The sequence below is a fragment of the Salmo trutta genome, chromosome 36 (genome assembly GCF_901001165.1).
Source record: "Salmo trutta chromosome 36, fSalTru1.1, whole genome shotgun sequence".
NCBI classification, from domain to species: domain Eukaryota; kingdom Metazoa; phylum Chordata; class Actinopteri; order Salmoniformes; family Salmonidae; genus Salmo; species Salmo trutta.
In genome coordinates, this window is record NC_042992.1 from 5155830 (window position 1) to 5174336 (window position 18507).

Consider the following 18507-nt stretch of genomic DNA (forward strand, 5'->3'; position numbering starts at 1 on the left):
CCAGTAACCCAGCACCAGTAACCCACCACCAGTAACCCAGCACTAGTAACCCAGCACTAGTAACCCACCACCAGTAACCCACCACCAGTAACCCAGCACTAGTAACCCAGCACTAGTAACCCAGCACCAGTAACCCAGCACCAATAACCCAGCACCAGTAACCCAGCACCAGTAACCCAGCACTAGTAACCCAGCACTAGTAACCCAGCACCAGTAACCCAGCACTAGTAACCCACCACCAGTAACCCAGCACCAGTAACCCAGCACTAGTAACCCAGCACTAGTAACCCAGCACCAGTAACCCAGCACCAGTAACCCAGTGTTTGTCTGAGTACAGTACGTCAATGGGTCCCCCCTCATTCTAAGACTCAAAACTCAGTTGGCATTAACAAAGAACTCCTGGGGGGAGGAGTGTGTGTGTGTGTGTCTGTGTGTGTGTGTGTGTGTGTGTGTGCGAATGTGTATGCAAGTGTGTGTGTGTGTGTGTGTGTGTGTGTGTGTGTGTGTGTGTGTGTGTGTGTGTGTGTGTGTGTGTGTGTGTGTGTGCGCGCGTCTCTTATTGCACACGCGTCTAGCCTCAGCAAAACAAGCCAAAACTTCAACAGACGTTTCCCTCAGGGGGTTTGTCCTTGTATGACAATAGAGAGGGGCGTTCTAAAGGAGGGAGGGATAAAGCAGCTGATTGGCTACTAGGCTCAGGGTGCATGCAGGGCTCCTTGTGTCCAACCTACTTAGGGGCTAACCAGTCATTCTGTCACTGAGCTAGCTAGGCTAACAGGGACTAGACGCTGTGACTCTCTAACTCTACCACAGACTGTTGCAGACCACTACAAAACAGACAGACAGAGACAGCCAAAAAACTACTAGTACTGACCTCTTTAGATTGGGAAAGATTTTGGTCATTTTTTTCGCCAAAACTGTTACTGACAGCGACTAGGAGGCCAAGACCTTATGACTCTGTAATTCTACGACAGACCAGTGCTGACCACTTCGTCCCAGACAGAGAATTCAAACACAACTAGACCTATAGAGGTTTGAGTACGTAGCCTACAACTAGCTTGTTCATCATTTCACAGACACTTTTATCCAGAGCAACTGGACACTTGTCTTGATCTGCCTTTTATTGTTGTTGTTGAGTTTGATTCCAATCCACAGAGAATAAAATACAAACTTTTGGTTGGACGTTTATTCTCATCTCTACCTCTCCTCCTTGTAATGGTCTCAGTGTAAACATGGTTGTGTACCTGAGGAAAAACATTCGCTCTCTGCTCTCCGTCTTCAAGAAGAAAGGTGAGTAAGATGGGAGTTATGTTGTTGCTGATCTGGAAAATTGTGTGTTTATGTTCGATGCCTTGTTTGGTTGATCGGCTGTTTGGTGTAGTCTTGTGTCTGAATGAGTGACAACTTGTGGATGATTGAGAGATCAGATATGTCTTGAATCCTTTATCAGGTTATGGCAGCGTTGTCTGTCAAACAACTGCAGAAACAGAAAGATGGTGACAGAGAACTGGTGAAAGACTAGAAACAGAAAGATGGTGACAGAGGACTGGTGAGACTAGAAACAGAAAGATGGTGACGGAGGACTGGTGAAAGACTGAAGAAACAGAAAGATGGTGACAGAGGACTGGTGAAAGACTAGAAACAGAAAGATGGTGACAGAAGACTGGTGAAAGACTAGAAACAGAAAGATGGTGACAGAGGACTGGTGAAAGACTAGAAACAGAAAGATGGTGACAGAGGACTGGTGAATGAATAGAAACAAAAAGAGGGTGACAGAGGAAAGGTGAATGAATAGAAACAGAAAGATGGTGACAGAGGACTGGTGAAAGACTGAAGAAACAGAAAGATGGTGATAGAGGACTGGTGAAAGACTAGAAACAGAAAGATGGTGACAGAGGACTGGTGAAAGACTGAAGAAACAGAAAGATGGTGACAGAGGACTGGTGAGACTAGAAACAGAAAGATGGTGACAGAGGACTGGTGAAAGACTGAAGAAACAGAAAGATGGTGACAGAGGACTGGTGAAAGACTAGAAACAGAAAGATGGTGACAGAGGACTGGTGAGACTAGAAACAGAAAGATGGTGACAGAGGACTGGTGAAAGACTAGAAACAGAAAGATGGTGACAGAGGACTGGTGAAAGACTGAAGAAACAGAAAGATGGTGACAGAGGACTGGTGAAAGACTAGAAACAGAAAGATGGTGACAGAGGACTGGTGAAAGACTGAAGAAACAGAAAGATGGTGACAGAGGACTGGTGAAAGACTAGAAACAGAAAGATGGTGACAGAGGACTGGTGAGACTAGAAACAGAAAGATGGTGACGGAGGACTGGTGAAAGACTTAAGAAACAGAAAGATGGTGACAGAGGACTGGTGAAAGACTAGAAACAGAAAGATGGTGACAGAGGACTGGTGAAAGACTAGAAACAGAAAGATGGTGACAGAGGAAAGGTGAATGAATAGAAACAGAAAGATGGTGACAGAGGACTGGTGAAAGACTGAAGAAACAGAAAGATGGTGACAGAGGACTGGTGAATGAATAGAAACAGAAAGATGGTGACAGAGGACTGGTGAAAGACTGAAGAAACAGAAAGATGGTGACAGAGGACTGGTGAATGAATAGAAACAGAAAGATGGTGACAGAGGACTGGTGAAAGACTAGAAACAGAAAGATGGTGACAGAGGACTGGTGAAAGACTAGAAACAGAAAGATGGTGACAGAGGACTGGTGAAAGACTAGAAACAGAAAGATGGTGACAGAGGACTGGTGAAAGACTAGAAACAGAAAGATGGTGACAGAGGAAAGGTGAATGAATAGAAACAGAAAGATGGTGACAGAGGACTGGTGAAAGACTAGAAACAGAAAGATGGTGACGGAGGACTGGTGAAAGACTTAAGAAACAGAAAGATGGTGACAGAGGACTGGTGAAAGACTAGAAACAGAAAGATGGTGACAGAGGACTGGTGAAAGACTAGAAACAGAAAGATGGTGACAGAGGAAAGGTGAATGAATAGAAACAGAAAGATGGTGACAGAGGACTGGTGAAAGACTAGAAACAGAAAGATGGTGACAGAGGACTGGTGAGACTAGAAACAGAAAGATGGTGACGGAGGACTGGTGAAAGACTAGAAACAGAAAGATGGTGACAGAAGACTGGTGAAAGACTGAAGAAACAGAAAGATGGTGACAGAGGACTGGTGAATGAATAGAAACAGAAAGATGGTGACAGAGGACTGGTGAAAGACTGAAGAAACAGAAAGATGGTGACAGAGGACTGGTGAATGAATAGAAACAGAAAGATGGTGACAGAGGACTGGTGAAAGACTAGAAACAGAAAGATGGTGACAGAGGACTGGTGAAAGACTAGAAACAGAAAGATGGTGACAGAGGACTGGTGAAAGACTAGAAACAGAAAGATGGTACAGAGGACTGGTGAAAGACTAGAAACAGAAAGATGGTGACGGAGGACTGGTGAAAGACTAGAAACAGAAAGATGGTGACAGAGGACTGGTGAAAGACTAAGAACAGAAAGATGGTGACGGAGGACTGACTCAACTAAAAGGTCACAAAGGGGTGTTCCCTTTCTGTCCTTTGTCCCAGAACAGCCCTCAGTCTCACCCACATGGTTACGTAACTGTGTGTGTGTGTATGTGTGTGTGTGTGTGTGTGTGTGTGTATGTGTGTGTGTGTGTGTGTGTGTGTGTGTGTGTGTGTGTGTGTGTGTGGTGTGTGTGTGTGTGTGTGTGTGCGCCCACCCAAGTGTTTGTGAGGTAACAGCACGCTCGTCAGGTGACAAACAGACACCTCTACCTGTATCCCTACCTGACACAATCCCCTTCCCTGTCTGTGACTGAACCTGTATCCCTACCAGACACAATCCCCTTCCCTGTCTGTGACTGAACCTGTATCCCTACCAGACACAATCCCCTTCCCTGTCTGTGACTGGACCTGTATCCCTACCTGACACAATGCCCTTCCCTGTCTGTGACTGAACCTGTATCCCTACCAGACATAATACCCTTCCCTGTCTGTGACTGAACCTGTATCTCTACCAGACATAATGCCCTTCACTGTCTGTGACTGAACCTGTATCCCTACCAGACACAATGCCCTTCCCTGTCTGTGACTGAACCTGTATCCCTACCAGACACAATCCCCTTCACTGTCTGTGACTGTGGGAAAAGTCATGTTGTTGTGAAACTAAAACGGTTTGATGCAATCAGAGCTTTGCCATTCACTAGACAGTATGCAGTGTTACAGTGCGGACATGCAATACGGACATTATATCGAGCTGGTTGGTGTGACAATAGTAGGCTTTGGTTGAAGCTCAAATCTCAGATCTCCCAACCGTCAACTCTAAACTTGTTTAGCCATTAATACGTGCCACATATCAGTTTGCAAACATTGTAAAAATAAAACAAATTATTGAGTTAATATAAATCTGCATACAAACACGGTCTCTTTTTTTGTTTTCTTGAGGTAAGCAGCTCCAATATACAGGTGTTTCAGCCCAGCTCAGTGCTTTCTGTGGTGGAGGGGCAGCCAGAGGAATATACAGGTGTTTCAGCCCAGCTCAGTGCTTTCTGTGGTGGAGGGGCAGCCAGAGGAATATACAGGTGTTTCAGCCTAGCTCAGTGCTTTATGTGGTGGGGGGGCAGCCAGAGGAATATACAGGTGTTTCAGCCCAGCTCAGTGCTTTCTGTGGTGGGGGGGCAGCCAGAGGAATATACAGGTGTTTCAGCCTAGCTCAGTGCTTTCTATGGAGGAGGGGCAGCCAGAGGAATATACAAGTGTTTCAGCCCAGCTCAGTGCTTTCTGTGGTGGGGGGGCAGCCAGAGGAATATACAGGTGTTTCAGCCCAGCTCAGTGCTTTCTGTGGTGGAGGGGCAGCCAGAGGAATATACAGGTGTTTCAGCCTATAGCTCAGTGCTTTCTGTGGTGGAGGGGCAGCCAGAGGAATATACAGGTGTTTCAGCCCAGCTCAGTGCTTTCTGTGGTGGAGGGGCAGCCAGAGGAATATACAGAATGTAGGAAGTGATCATTTTCTCAAGTTGCACCGTGATTGGCTCAGTGTTCTTTCACTGAATGGCACACTTATACGCAATCCAAGTCTCAATTGTCTCAAAGCTTTAAAAAAATCCTTCTGTAACCTTGTTTCCTCCCCTTCATCTACACTGATTGAAGTGGATTTAACAGGTGACATCAATAAGGGATCATACTTGGATTCACCTGGTCAGTCTACGTCATGGAAAGAGCAGGTGTTCCTAATGTTTAGTTCACTCAGTGTACATCAAATCAAATCAAATCTTATTTGTCACATGCGTTGAATACAGGTGTAGAACTTACCGTGAAATACTTACTTACAAGCCTTTAACCAACAGTGCAGTTCAAGAAATAGAGTTAAGAAAATATTGACTAAATAAACTAAAGTAAAACATTTAAAGTAACACAAATAAATAACAATAACTAGGCTATATACACGGGGTACCGGTACATAGTCAATGTGGAGGCTATATACAGGGGGTACTGGTACATAGTCAATGTGGAGGCTATATACAGGGGGTACCGGTACAGAGTCAATGTGGAGGCTATATACAGGGGGTACCAGTACAGAGTCAATGTGGAGGCTATATACAGGGGGTACCGGTACTGAGTCAATGTGGAGGCTATACAGGGGGTACCGGTACAGAGTCAATGTGGAGGCTACATACAGGGGGTACCGGTACAGAGTCAATGTGGAGGCTATATACAGGGTGTTACGGTACTGAGTCAATGTGGAGGCTATATACAAGGGGTACCGGTACAGAGTCAATGTGGAGGCTATATACAAGGGGTACCGGTACTGAGTCAATGTGGAGGCTATATACAGGGGGGTACCGGTACCGAGTCATTGTGGAGGCTATATACAGGGTGTTACGGTACTGAGTCAATGTGGAGGCTATATACAGGGGGTACCGGTACTGAGTCAATGTGGAGGCTATATACAGGGGGTACCGGTACCAAGTCAGTGTGGAGGCTATATACAGGGGGTACCGGTACTGAGTCAATGTGGAGGCTATATACAGGGTGTTACGGTACTGAGTCAATGTGGAGGCTATATACAGGGGGTACCGGTAACGAGTCAGTGTGGAGGCTATATACAGGGGGTACCGGTACTGAGACAGTGTGGAGGCTATATACCGGGGGTACCGGTACCGAGTCAATGTGGAGGCTGAATACAGGGGGTACCGGGTCCGAGTCAGTGTGGAGGCTATATACAGGGGGTACCGGTACTGAGACAGTGTGGAGGCTATATACAGGGGGTACCGGTACCGAGTCAATGTGGAGGCTATATACAGGGGGTATCGGTACAGAGTCAATGTGGAGGCTATATACAGGGGGTACCGGTACAGAGTCAATGTGGAGGCTATATACAGGGGGTACCGGTACAGAGTCAGTGTGCGGGGGTACAGGTTAGAGGTCATTTGTACATGTAGGTAGGGGTAAAGTAACTATACATAGATAATAAACAGCGAGTAGCAGCAGTGTAAAAACAAAGGGGATGTCAATGTATACAGTTCGGTTGGCCATTTGATTAGTTGTTCAGCAGTCTTATGGCTTGGGGATAGAAGCTGTTAAAACTTCTTCGGGATCCCTTCCACGGGACAGTTGAGCTAACGTAGGCTAACGCGATTAGCATGAGGTTGTAAGTAACAAGAACATTTCCCAGGACATAGACATATCTGATATGGGCAGAAAGCTTAAATTCTCATTAATCTAACTGCACTGTCCAATTTAGAGTAGCTATTATAGTGCAAGAATACCATGCTATTGTTTGAGGAGAGTGCACAATTTTCAACATGAAAAGTTAGCAATAAACATATTAAACACATTTGGGCAGCCTTGACACAAAATTTTGAACAGAAATGCAATGGTTCATTGGATCAGTCTAAAACGTTGCACATACACTGCTGCCATCTAGTGGCCAAACTCTATATTGTACCTGGGCTGGAATAATACATTATGACCTTTCTCTTGCATTTCAAAGATGATGGTACAAAAACCCCCACAAAATAACACTTGTTTTTTTCTTTGTATTATCTTTTACTAGATCTATTGTGTTATATTATCCTACATTCCTTTCATATTTCCACAAACTTCAAAGTGTTTCCTTTCAAATGGTACCAAGAATATGCATAGCCTTGCTTCAGGGCCTGAGCTACAGGCAGTTAGATTTGGGTATGTCATTGTAGGATCAAATTAAGATCCTTATTAAGGAGCTTTTAGACCTAGACTTGGCACTCCTGTACCCCTTGCAGTGCCGTAGCAGTGAGAACAGTCAATGACTTGGGTGACTGGAGTCTGACAATTTTTTGGGCCTTCCTCTGACACCACTTAGTATATATGGAGTGGCAGGTACCCTAGTGGTTAGAGTGTTGGACTAGTAACCAGCAGGTAGCCTAGTGGTTAGAGCATTGGACTAGTAACCAGCAGGTAGCCTAGTGGTTAGAGCGTTGGACTAGTAACCAGCAGGTACCCTAGTGGTTAGAGTGTTGGACTAGTAACCAGCAGGTAGCCTAGTGGTTAGAGCATTGGACTAGTAACCAGCAGGTAGCCTAGTGGTTAGAGTGTTGGACTAGTAACCAGCAGGTAGCCTAGTGGTTAGAGCATTGCACTAGTAACCAGCAGGTAGCCTAGTGGTTAGAGTATTGCACTAGTAACCAGCAGGTAGCCTAGTGGTTAGAGTGTTGGACTAGTAACTGAAAGGTTGCAAGATCGAATCCCTGAGCTGACAAGGTAAAAATCTGTTGTTCTGCCCCTGAACAAGGCAGTTAACCCGCTGTCATTGAAAATAAGAATTTGTTCTTAACTGACTTGCCTAGTTAAATAAAGGAAACAAAATATACAGTGCATTCAGACCCCTTCACATTTTGTATGTTACAGCCTTATTCTAAATTGATTAAATAAAAACGTTTTTGCACAATGATTCAAAAAACAAAACAGAAATACCTTATTTACATAAGTATTCAGACCCTTTGCTATGAGACTCGAATTTGAGCTCATGTGCATCCTGTTTACATTGATCATCCGTGAGATGTTTCTACAACTTGATCAAAAAATCAAATCGAATCAAATTGTATTTGTCACGTACACATGGTTAGCAGGTGTTAATGTGCGTGTAGCTAAATGCTTGTGCTTCTAGTTCCAACCATGCAGTAATATCTAACAAGTAATCTACCAATTCCACAACAACTACCTTGTACACACAAGTGTAAAGGAATGAATACGAATATGTATATAAAAATATATAAATGAGTGATGGTTGAACGGCAGGCAAGATGCAGTAGATGGCATGGCGTACAGTATATACATATGAGATGAGTATTGTAGGGTATGAAAACATATAAAGCAGCATTGTTTAAGGTGGCTAGTGATACATTACATCAGGATGGCAAGATGCAGTAGATGGTATATAGTACAGTATATACATACGAGATGAGTAATGTAGGTTATGAAAACATTATATAAAGTGGCATTGTTTAAAGTGGCTAGTGATACATCTAATTACATCAAGATGGCAAGATGCAGTAGATGGTATGGCGTACAGTATATACATATGAGATGCATAATGTAGGTTATGTAAACATTATCTCATATAAATAATATAAAGTGGCAAGTGATAAATTGATTACATCAATTTTCCCATTATTAAAGTGGCTGGAGTTGAGTCAATATGTTGGCAGCAGCCACTCTGTGTTAGTGATGGCTGTTTAACAGTCTGATGGCCTTGAGATAGAAGCTGTTTTTCAGTCTCTCGGTCCCAGCTTTGATGTACCTGTACTGACCTCGCCTTCTGAATGTTAGCGGGGTGAACAGGCAGTGGCTCGGGTGGTTGCTGTCCATGATGATCTTTTTGGCCTTCCTATGATTGGATTCCACCTGTGGTAAATTCAATTGATTGCACATGATTTGGAAAGGCACACACCTGTCTAAGGTCCCACAGTTGACAGTGCATGTCAGACCACAAACCAAGCCATGATGTTGAAGGAATTGTCTGTAGAGCTCTGAGACAGGATTGTGTCAAGGCACAGATCTGGGGAAGGGGACCAACAAAAACAAATTTCTGCAGCATTGAAGGTCCCCAAGAACATAGTGGCCTACATCATTCTTAAATGAAAGAAGTTTGAAACCACCAAGACTCTTCCTAGAGCTGGCCGCCTGGCAAAACTGATCAATCAAGGGAGAAGGGCCTTGGTCGGGAAGGTGACCAAGAACCCGATGGTCACTCTGACAGAGCTCCAGAGTTCCTCTGTGGAGATGGGAGAACATTCGAGAAGGCCAACCATCTCTGCAGCACTCCACCAATCAGGCCTTTATGGTAGAGTGGCCAGATAGAAGCCACTCCTCACTAAAAGGCACATGACAGCCCATTTGGACTTTGCCATAAGGCACCTAAAGGACTCTGAGATTTTGAGAAACAAGATTGTCTGGACTGATGAAACCAAGATTGAACTCTTTGGCCTGAACGCCAAAAGTCACGTCTGTAGGAAACCTGGCACCATCCCTACGGTGAAGCATGGTGGTGGCAGCATCATGCTCTGGGGATGTTTTTCAGTGGCAGGGACTGGGAGACTAGTCAGGATTGAGGGAAAGATGAACAGAGCAAAGTACAGAGAGATCCACTCAACATGTACAGATTGCACTCAACATGTACTGCACTGACACAAATGACAGATGATTGGTTGAAAAAAATTGATAATAAGATTGTGGAAGCAGTACTCTTAGATTTATGTGCAGCCTTTGATATTATTGACCATAAACTGTTGTTGAAAAAACGCATGTGTTATGGCTTTTCAACTTCTGCCATATCGTGGATTCAGAGCTATCTATCTAATAGAACTCAGAGGGTTTTCTTTAATGGATGCTTCTCTAATGTTAAACATGTAAAGTCTGGTGTACCGCAGGGCAGCTCTCTAGGTCCTAAGAGCATTGTATTGGGTACAAATCATTCCCTAAGTTCTAGACCTTAGCTGAATCTGGTAATGAATGGTGTGGTTGTTGAACAAGTTGAGGAGACTAAATTACTTGGCGTTACCTTAGATTGTAAACTGTCATGGTCAAAACATAGATTCAATGGTTGTAAAGATGGGGAGAGGTCTGGCTGTAATAAAGAGATGCTCTGCTTTCTTTACACCGCACTCCACAAAGTCCTGCAGGCTCTAGTTTGATCTTCTCTTGATTAATGTCCAGTCATATGGTCAAGTGCTGCAAAGACAGAGCTAGTTAAGCTGCAGATGGCCCAGAACAGAGCGGCAAGTCTTACTCTTCATTGTAATCAGAGGGCTAATATTAATACTATGCAAGCCAGTCTCTCTTGGCTAAGAGTTGAGGAGAGACTGATAGCATCACTTCTTCTTTTTATAAGAAACATGAATGTTTTGAAAATCCTAAATTGTTTGCATAGTCAACTTACACACAGCTCTGAGACACACACTTACCCCACCAGACATGCCACCAGGGGTCTTTTCACAGTCCCCAAATCTAGAACAAATTCAAGAAAACGTACAGTATTACATAGAGTCCTTATTGCATGGAACTCCGTTTCATCTTATATTGCTGAAATAAACAGCAAACCTGGTTTCAAAAAACAGATAAAGCAACGCCTCACAGCACAACGCCTCTCCCCTATTTGATCTAGATAGTTTGTGTGTATGTATTGATATGTAGGCTACATGTGTCTTTTTAAAAATGTATGTAGTTCTGTCCTTGAGCTGTTCTTGTCTAGTAATGTTCTGTATTATGTCATGTTTCATGTTTTGTGTGGACCCCAGGAAGAGTAGCTACTACTTTTGCAACAGCTAATGGGGATCCTGATAAAATGCCAAAAATACCAAATACCAAATCCTTGATGAAAACCTGCTCCAGAGTCCTCAGGACCTCAGACTGGGGTGAAGGTTCACCTTTCAACAGAACAACGACCCTAAGCACACAGCCAAGATAACGCAAGAGTGGCTTCGGGACAAGTCTCTGAATGTCCTTGAGTGGCCCAGCAAGAGCCCAGACATGAACCCGATCGAACATCTCTGGAGACCTGAAAATAGCTGTGCAGCGACGCTCCCCATCCAACCTGACAGAGCTTGAGAGGATCTGCAGAGAAGAATGGGAGAAACTCCCCAAATACAGGTGTGCCAAGCTTGTAGCGTCATACCCAAGAAGACTTGAGGCTGTAATCGCTGCCAAACGTGCTTCAACAAAGTACTGAGTAAAGGGTCTAAACACTTGTAAATGTGATATTTCAGTTTGACATTTTTTATATATTAAAAACCAGTTTCTGCTTTGTCATTATGGGGTATTGTGTTTTTAGAATAAGGCTGTAAAGTAACAAAATGTGGGAAAAGTCAAGGGCTCTGAATACTTTCCTAATGCACTGTACCTATTATACTTCGAGTAGCAGAGGAAAACAGAGCAGTATAGAACAAAATGACTCTAACCTCTCTGTTTCCTCACCACTCTAACCTCTCGGTCTCCTCACTACTCTAACCTCTCTGTTTCCTCACCACTCTAACCTCTCTGTCTCCTCACTACTCTAACCTCTCTGTTTCCTCACCACTCTAACCTCTCTGTCTCCTCACTACTCTAACCTCTCTGTCTCGTCACTAGTCTAACCTCTCTGTCTCGTCACTAGTCTAACCTCTCTGTCTCGTCACTACTCTAACCTCTCTGTCTCGTCACTACTCTAACCTCTCTGTCTCCTCACTACTCTAACCTCTCTGTCTCGTCACTAGTCTAACCTCTCTGTCTCCTCACTACTCTAACCTCTCTGTCTCGTCACTACTCTAACCTCTCTGTCTCGTCACTACTCTAACCTCTCTGAGTTCCCTGGCCACTTAGGAAGGCAGCAGCATGTTTATCTTGGAACCATACCAGGGGCTACGTCCCAAATGACATCCCATTCCCTATGCAGTGCACTACTTTTGACCAGGGCCCTATGGGTTCTAGTGCACTTTATAGAGAATAGGGTGCAATTTGTGACGCCTCACCCATATGGACTATCTAGGCTGAGAAAATGCTTGGGATTTAACAATCTGGGGTCAGCCCTCCGGGTGGCGAAGACGGGACGTCTGCCTAGCAGACTGTCACACACACACCACACGCACACACACACCGCACGCACACACACACACACACACACACACCACACACACACACACGTGCGCACACACACACACACACAAACACACACCGCACACCCACACACCCCGCACGCACACACACGCACACACACACACACACACCGCACGCACACACACACACACGCACACACACACACACACGCACACGCACACGCACACACACACACACCGCACGTAAGTTCACTTGGCAGCTTGTGCCCCAAACAGAGCACTGAGTGTGTGGTGAGAAGCTAATGATACACACATACCAAGAGAGACTGGTGGTGGAACAGAGAGACTGGTGGTGGAACAGAGATACTGGTGGTGGAACAGAGAGACTGGTGGTGGAACAGAGAGACTGGTGGTGGAACAGAGAGACTGGTGATGGAACAGAGAGACTGGCGGTGGAACAGAGAGACTGGTGGTGGAACAGAGAGACTGGTGGTGGAACAGAGAGACTGGTGATGGAACAGAGAGACTGGCGGTGGAACAGAGAGACTGGTGATGGAACAGAGAGACTGGTGGTGGAACAGAGAGACTGGTGATGGAACAGAGAGACTGGTGGTGGAACAGAGAGACTGGTGGTGGAACAGAGAGACTGGTGGTGGAACAGAGAGACTGGCGGTGGAACAGAGAGACTGGTGATGGAACAGAGAGACTGGTGATGGAACAGAGAGACTGGTGATAGAACAGAGGGATTCTCATTCTCATACCTAGAGAGAGAGAGAGAGAGAGAGAGAGAGAGAGAGAGAGAGAGAGAGAGAGAGAGAGAGAGAGAGAGAGAGAGAGAGAGAGGGGCTAAAGGGTCAGGAAAGGTGAAAGAAGGAGCAGAAGGACAGACAGCAGGAGGTAATCTTGAATTGGATGGAAGACCAGAAAGGGGAGCCAGTGTACTCTGATTAAAGGGCAGGATGTTCTAGGGCTGTAATGCCTTCATTAGTACCAAACACAATGTTGCCAGGTACTGGAATACATTCTAAAGCCCCTGGTGCCAGTCACTAAGCAGCTACTCCAGTGTGTTGGGTGTCCTGTCCTGTAAGTTAAGCACACTACCAAAACCTCTACCAGGCGGTTTTGATCCCATCTGATCCTCAGTCACAACCCTTTATCATGTCAGCACTCTACCACATCTCCGAGGTACTGGTTTCATCCTGGAATAAAGCGTGTGTTGAGTTTCACCTTTATTTAACTCCCTCCCTCCCTCTTTCCCTCACTCCATCCCTCCCTCCCTCCCTCCCTCTCTCCCTCTCTAGCTGGTCCTAAGTGTCAGGATGAGCAGAAGAGGTTGACAGTTCACTACACAGCCTCGTCACACTACCAGGAGAATGTGTTCATCGAGGGCAGTCGCCCTCAGTACCTAGAGGACCTGCACACTGAGGCACGGGAGGGGTTAAAGATACTACAACAACAAGGTAGTGACACTACACACTACACAGAACACACTACACAGAACACACTACACAGAACACACTACACAGAACACAGAACACACTACACAGAACACACTACTCAGAACACACTACACAGAACACCCTACACAGAACACACTACACAGAACACACTACACAGAACACAGAACACACTACACACTACACAGAACACACTACACAGAACACACTACACAGAACACACTACACAGAACACAGAACACACTACACAGAACACACTACACATAACGCAATACACACTACACAGAACACAGAACACACTACACAGAACACAGAACACACTACACAGAACACACTACACAGAACACACTACACAGAACACACTACACAGAACACAGAACACACTACACATAATGCAATACACACTACACAGAACACCACACCCTGCATGATGCACTCTCAATAGACCCTAATGGAAGAAGTGGTGTTTAGATCTCAGAGCTGTAGGGAATATCTGAAAAACCTTCTTTGTCTCTCCTACAGAACACAACAAAGGAGTGGACTTTCAGTATGACCATAGTGATGCAGTAAGTAGTCACGTAATTTCAAACCATACGGCTGATACTGGTCAACCGAGAACTAGGAGAAAGGAGCAGACAACTTCTGCAGTGATTGAATACTTTGTCCTTAAAAACCCCATTCCTCTCCAGGCGGAGCAAGATGTCAGCACCAACCACAGGGATGGATCTCAGGAGTCAGGAAGTACCGCCGGGAATTCTGTTACCACAGTGACCTCTGCTGGATTGGCTGTGTCCACGAGACCTGTGCTCACACGTCAAGGTAGGTGTGTGTGTGTGTGTGGGGGGGGGGAGAATTCATAATCATGTCCCATTCATCATATTTTAATGAAAGCTAATCATAGATCATGCCTTGGACCTAGTATATTTTGGTCATTTGTCCAATATTTCTCATACATTCCTCATTCTCAGCAGCACGTGTCTCTGTCTACTGGGTCTCTACTGGGTGTACTGGGTCTCTACTGGGTATACTGGGTCTCTACTGGGTCTCTACTGGGTATACTGGGTCTCTACTGGGTCTCTACTGGGTATACTGGGTCTCTACTGGGTCTCTACTGGGTATACTGGGACTCTACCGGGTCCCTACTGGGTAAACAGGGTCCCTACTGTCTCTACCGGGTCCCTACTGGGTAAACTGGGTCCCTACTGTCTCTACTGGGTATACTGGGACTCTACTGGGTCTCTACTGGGTATACTGGGACTCTACTGGGTCTCTACTGGGTATACTGGGACTCTACTGGGACTCTACTGGGTCCCTACTGGGTAAACTGGGTCCCTACTGTCTCTACTGGGTATACTGCGTCTCTACCGGGTCTCTACTGGGTATACTGGGTCTCTACTGGGTATACTGGGTCTCTACTGGGTCTCTACTGGGTATACTGGGACTCTACCGGGTCTCTACTGGGTAAACTGGGTCCCTACTGTCTCTACTGGGTATACTGGGACTTTACCGGGTCTCTACTGGGTCTCTACTGGGTATACTGGGTCTCTACTGTCTCTACCGGGTCTCTACTGGGTATACTGGGACTCTACCGGGTCTCTACTGGGTATACTGGGTCTCTACTGGGTATACTGGGTCTCTACTGTCTCTACCGGGTCTCTACTGGGTATACTGGGTCCCTACTGGGTCTCTACTGGGTCTCTACTGGGTCTCTACTGGGTATACTGGGTCTCTACTGTCTCTACCGGGTCTCTACTGGGTATACTGGGACTCTACTGGGACTCTACTGGGTATACTGGGTATACTGAGACTCTACCAGGTCTCTACTGGGTATACTGGGACTCTACTGGGTATACTGGGTATACTGGGACTCTACCAGGTCTCTACTGGTTATACTGGGTCTCTACCAGGTCTCTACTGGGTATACTGGGACTCTACCAGGTCTCTACTGGGTCTCTACTGGGTAAACTGGGTTCCTACTGGGACTCTACTGGGTCTCTACTGGGTATACTGGGACTCTACTGGGTCTCTACTGGTTATACTGGGTCTCTACCGGGACTCTACTGGGACTCTACTGGGTCTCTACTGGGTCTCTACTGGGACTCTACTGGGTCTCTACTGGGTCTCTACTGGGTCTCTACTGGGTATACTGGGTCTCTACTGGGTATACTGGGTATACTGGGTCTCTACTGGGTATACTGGGTATACTGGGTCCCTACTGTCTCTACTGGGTCTCTACTGGGTATACTGGGTCTCTACTGGGTATACTGGGTGTACTGGGTCTCTACTGTCTCTACTGGGTGTACTGGGTATACTGGGTCTCTACTGGGTCTCTACTGGGTATACTGGGACTCTACTGGGTCTCTACTGGGTCTCTACTGGGTCTCTACTGTCTCTACTGGGTATGCTGGGACTCTACTGGGTCTCTACTGTCTCTACTGGGTATGCTGGGACTCTACTGGGTCTCTACTGGGTATACTGGGTCTCTACTGGGTCTCTATTGGGACTCTACTGGGTATACTGGGACTCTACTGGGTCTCTACTGGGTATACTGGGACTCTACTGGGTCTCTACTGTCTCTACTGGGTATACTGGGACTCTACTGGGTCTCTACTGGGTATACTGGGTATACTGGGTCTCTACTGGGTCTCTACTGGGTATACTGGGTATACTGGGTCTCTACTGGCTATACTGGGTATACTGGGTCTCTACTGGGTCTCTACTGGGTCTCTACTGGGTATACTGGGTCTCTACTGGGTATACTGGGTATACTGGGACTCTACTGGGAATCTACTGGGTAAACTGGGACTTACTAGGTCTCTACTGGGTCTCTACTGGGTATACCACCCTGCAGCCAGCAGCATACCACCCTGCTGGCTGCAGGGTGGTATGCTGGCTTGCTTCTGAAGCTAAGCAGGGTTGGTCCTGGTCAGTCCCTGGATGGGAGACCAGATGCTGCTGGAAGTGGTGTTGGAGGGCCAGTAGGAGGCACTCTTTCCTCTGGTCTAAAAGAATATCCCACTGCCCTGTGTAGGGTGCTGTCTTTTGGATGTGATGTTAAACGGGTGTCCTGACTCTCTGAGGTCATTAAAGATCCCATTGCACTTATCATAGAGTAGGGGTGTTAACCCTGGTGTCCTGGCTAAATTCCCAATCTGGCCCTCATACCATCATGGTCACCTAATCATCCCCAGCTTCCAATTAGCTCATTCATCCCCCTCCTCTCCCCTGTAACTATTCCCCAGGTTGTTGCTGTAAATGAGAACGTGTTCTCAGTCAACTTACTGTCTTTACTGCGTCTTTACTGTCTACTAGGTCTTTACTGTCTCTACTGGGTCTCTACACACACAGCTGTAGTTTGTTACAGATAAGCATGCCATTCTCTGCTCTGAATCCCATAATACTCACTGATTCCCTCTCACTGAATCTCATTGTAATTCAGTCAGACAGACCCTCTGATTTCCAAAACCCCTAAACCATTCCAACACGTTTCTGTTCCCTCTTTGAAATCATTAAGCTTTCTCCAAAACAACGTTCCAATAGTTCACTATTGACTCTGAATGTGATTCTTAATACTGTATATGTAATGACAGACGCTCATCGCTGTTTTCAAATCTCCTTTCATAATACCTTCCTCTCTCCTTGCATCCCTTCAAATAGAACGGTATTTAAGGGACAGACAGAAATGTACTGGAGGGGGGAGGAGCTGGTCCAACTCAAGGTGTCATAACAAAATGACCCCCCCTCCCTCCCCCTCCCAAACACAAATAATATTTTCACAGGAACATCCTTCCCTCTCATAGAGTGAACTCAAAACAATGTTTACGACCAGAAATAACAATAACTGTAGCGACCCTGTGTTTATAAACATGAATATAGACTTTGCCACTTCAGCATGCTTTTTTGTGGTACAGTCGATGCCTCGCAGGGCTACGGGACAGATGGTTTTGGGGGTTCACCGATCACATTTTACATTTACATTTTAGTCATTTAGCAGACGCTCTTATCCAGAGCGACTTACAGACTAGCTCACTCAGTGGTGCTGTACATTGTCGGCAGCCGGCTCTGATCGTAATATAGTAGTAGTAGTAGTAGTAGTTGTAGGGTAATGAAACAGACAGTGATCAAATACTTCTGTCATGCAATAAAATGCTAATTAATTACTTAAAAATCATACAATGTGATTTTCTGGATTCTTGTTTTAGATTCCGTCTCTCACAGTTGAAGTGTACACACACATATATATATATATATATATATGTATATATATATATATATATATATGAAGAGGCTTAGGCCTAATCCCAGATAGCATATCTCGATGACATCAACATGCATTTCTTTAGTGGGCTTTCCTGAGTGGCGCAGCAGTCTAATGCACTGTATTTCAGTGCAAGATAGGTCACTACATTCCCTGGTTCAAATCCAGGCTATATCACATTCGGTTGTGATTGGGAATCCCACAGGGCGGCGCACAATTGGCCCAGCGTTGTCTGGGTTAGGCCGTCTTTGTAAATAATAAAGGTTAAAAGAAATTCATGTCACATGGCTACTGCGTCTGCTATATAGATAAAGATGTACAGTAGGAGGTTAATTTTAGATCTGAATATGTTGTATAAAGATAAGCATTATACTGTTATATTATAGGAGTAACTCTGGTAGGGCTGAAACAGTCTTCCTCACCTCAAGTTTAACTGCCGGTGTCAGCTGGAGTTCCGGGAAGCACTTCCTTCATATCAAAGGCCTGCAGTAGCTAAAGATTAATAATAATCACACCATGTCAAACCTTCACAAACATTTCAAAACTTTATTAGAGTAATATCAAAAGTAAATCAAGCCATTGTTTATAAGGAAAATATGAGCAGAAGAGCAAATGTAAACAAGGGAGAAAAGAACACTATCATCCCCTGTGCCCAATAAAGAAAAACACACCTCTCCAAAAGCAAA

The 18507-nt window shown here is 45.4% G+C and overlaps 1 protein-coding gene across 5 annotated transcripts in view; it reads left to right on the forward strand.

The window, feature by feature from the left end:
- The window catches only part of LOC115176299 (uncharacterized protein KIAA1522 homolog), a 114373-nt gene that overhangs the window by 84877 nt on the left and 10989 nt on the right, over window positions 1-18507 (forward strand). For 4 of the 5 annotated variants that reach the window (XM_029736237.1, XM_029736235.1, XM_029736236.1 and 1 more), the window contains 3 exons: window positions 13408-13566; window positions 14086-14129; window positions 14253-14382. In XM_029736237.1, the coding sequence (XP_029592097.1) occupies window positions 13408-13566; window positions 14086-14129; window positions 14253-14382 (333 nt within the window). Of the gene's footprint in view, window positions 1-1182; window positions 1291-13407; window positions 13567-14085; window positions 14130-14252; window positions 14383-18507 lie in introns of those variants that run through there. The other variant, XM_029736239.1, reaches the window with a different exon arrangement.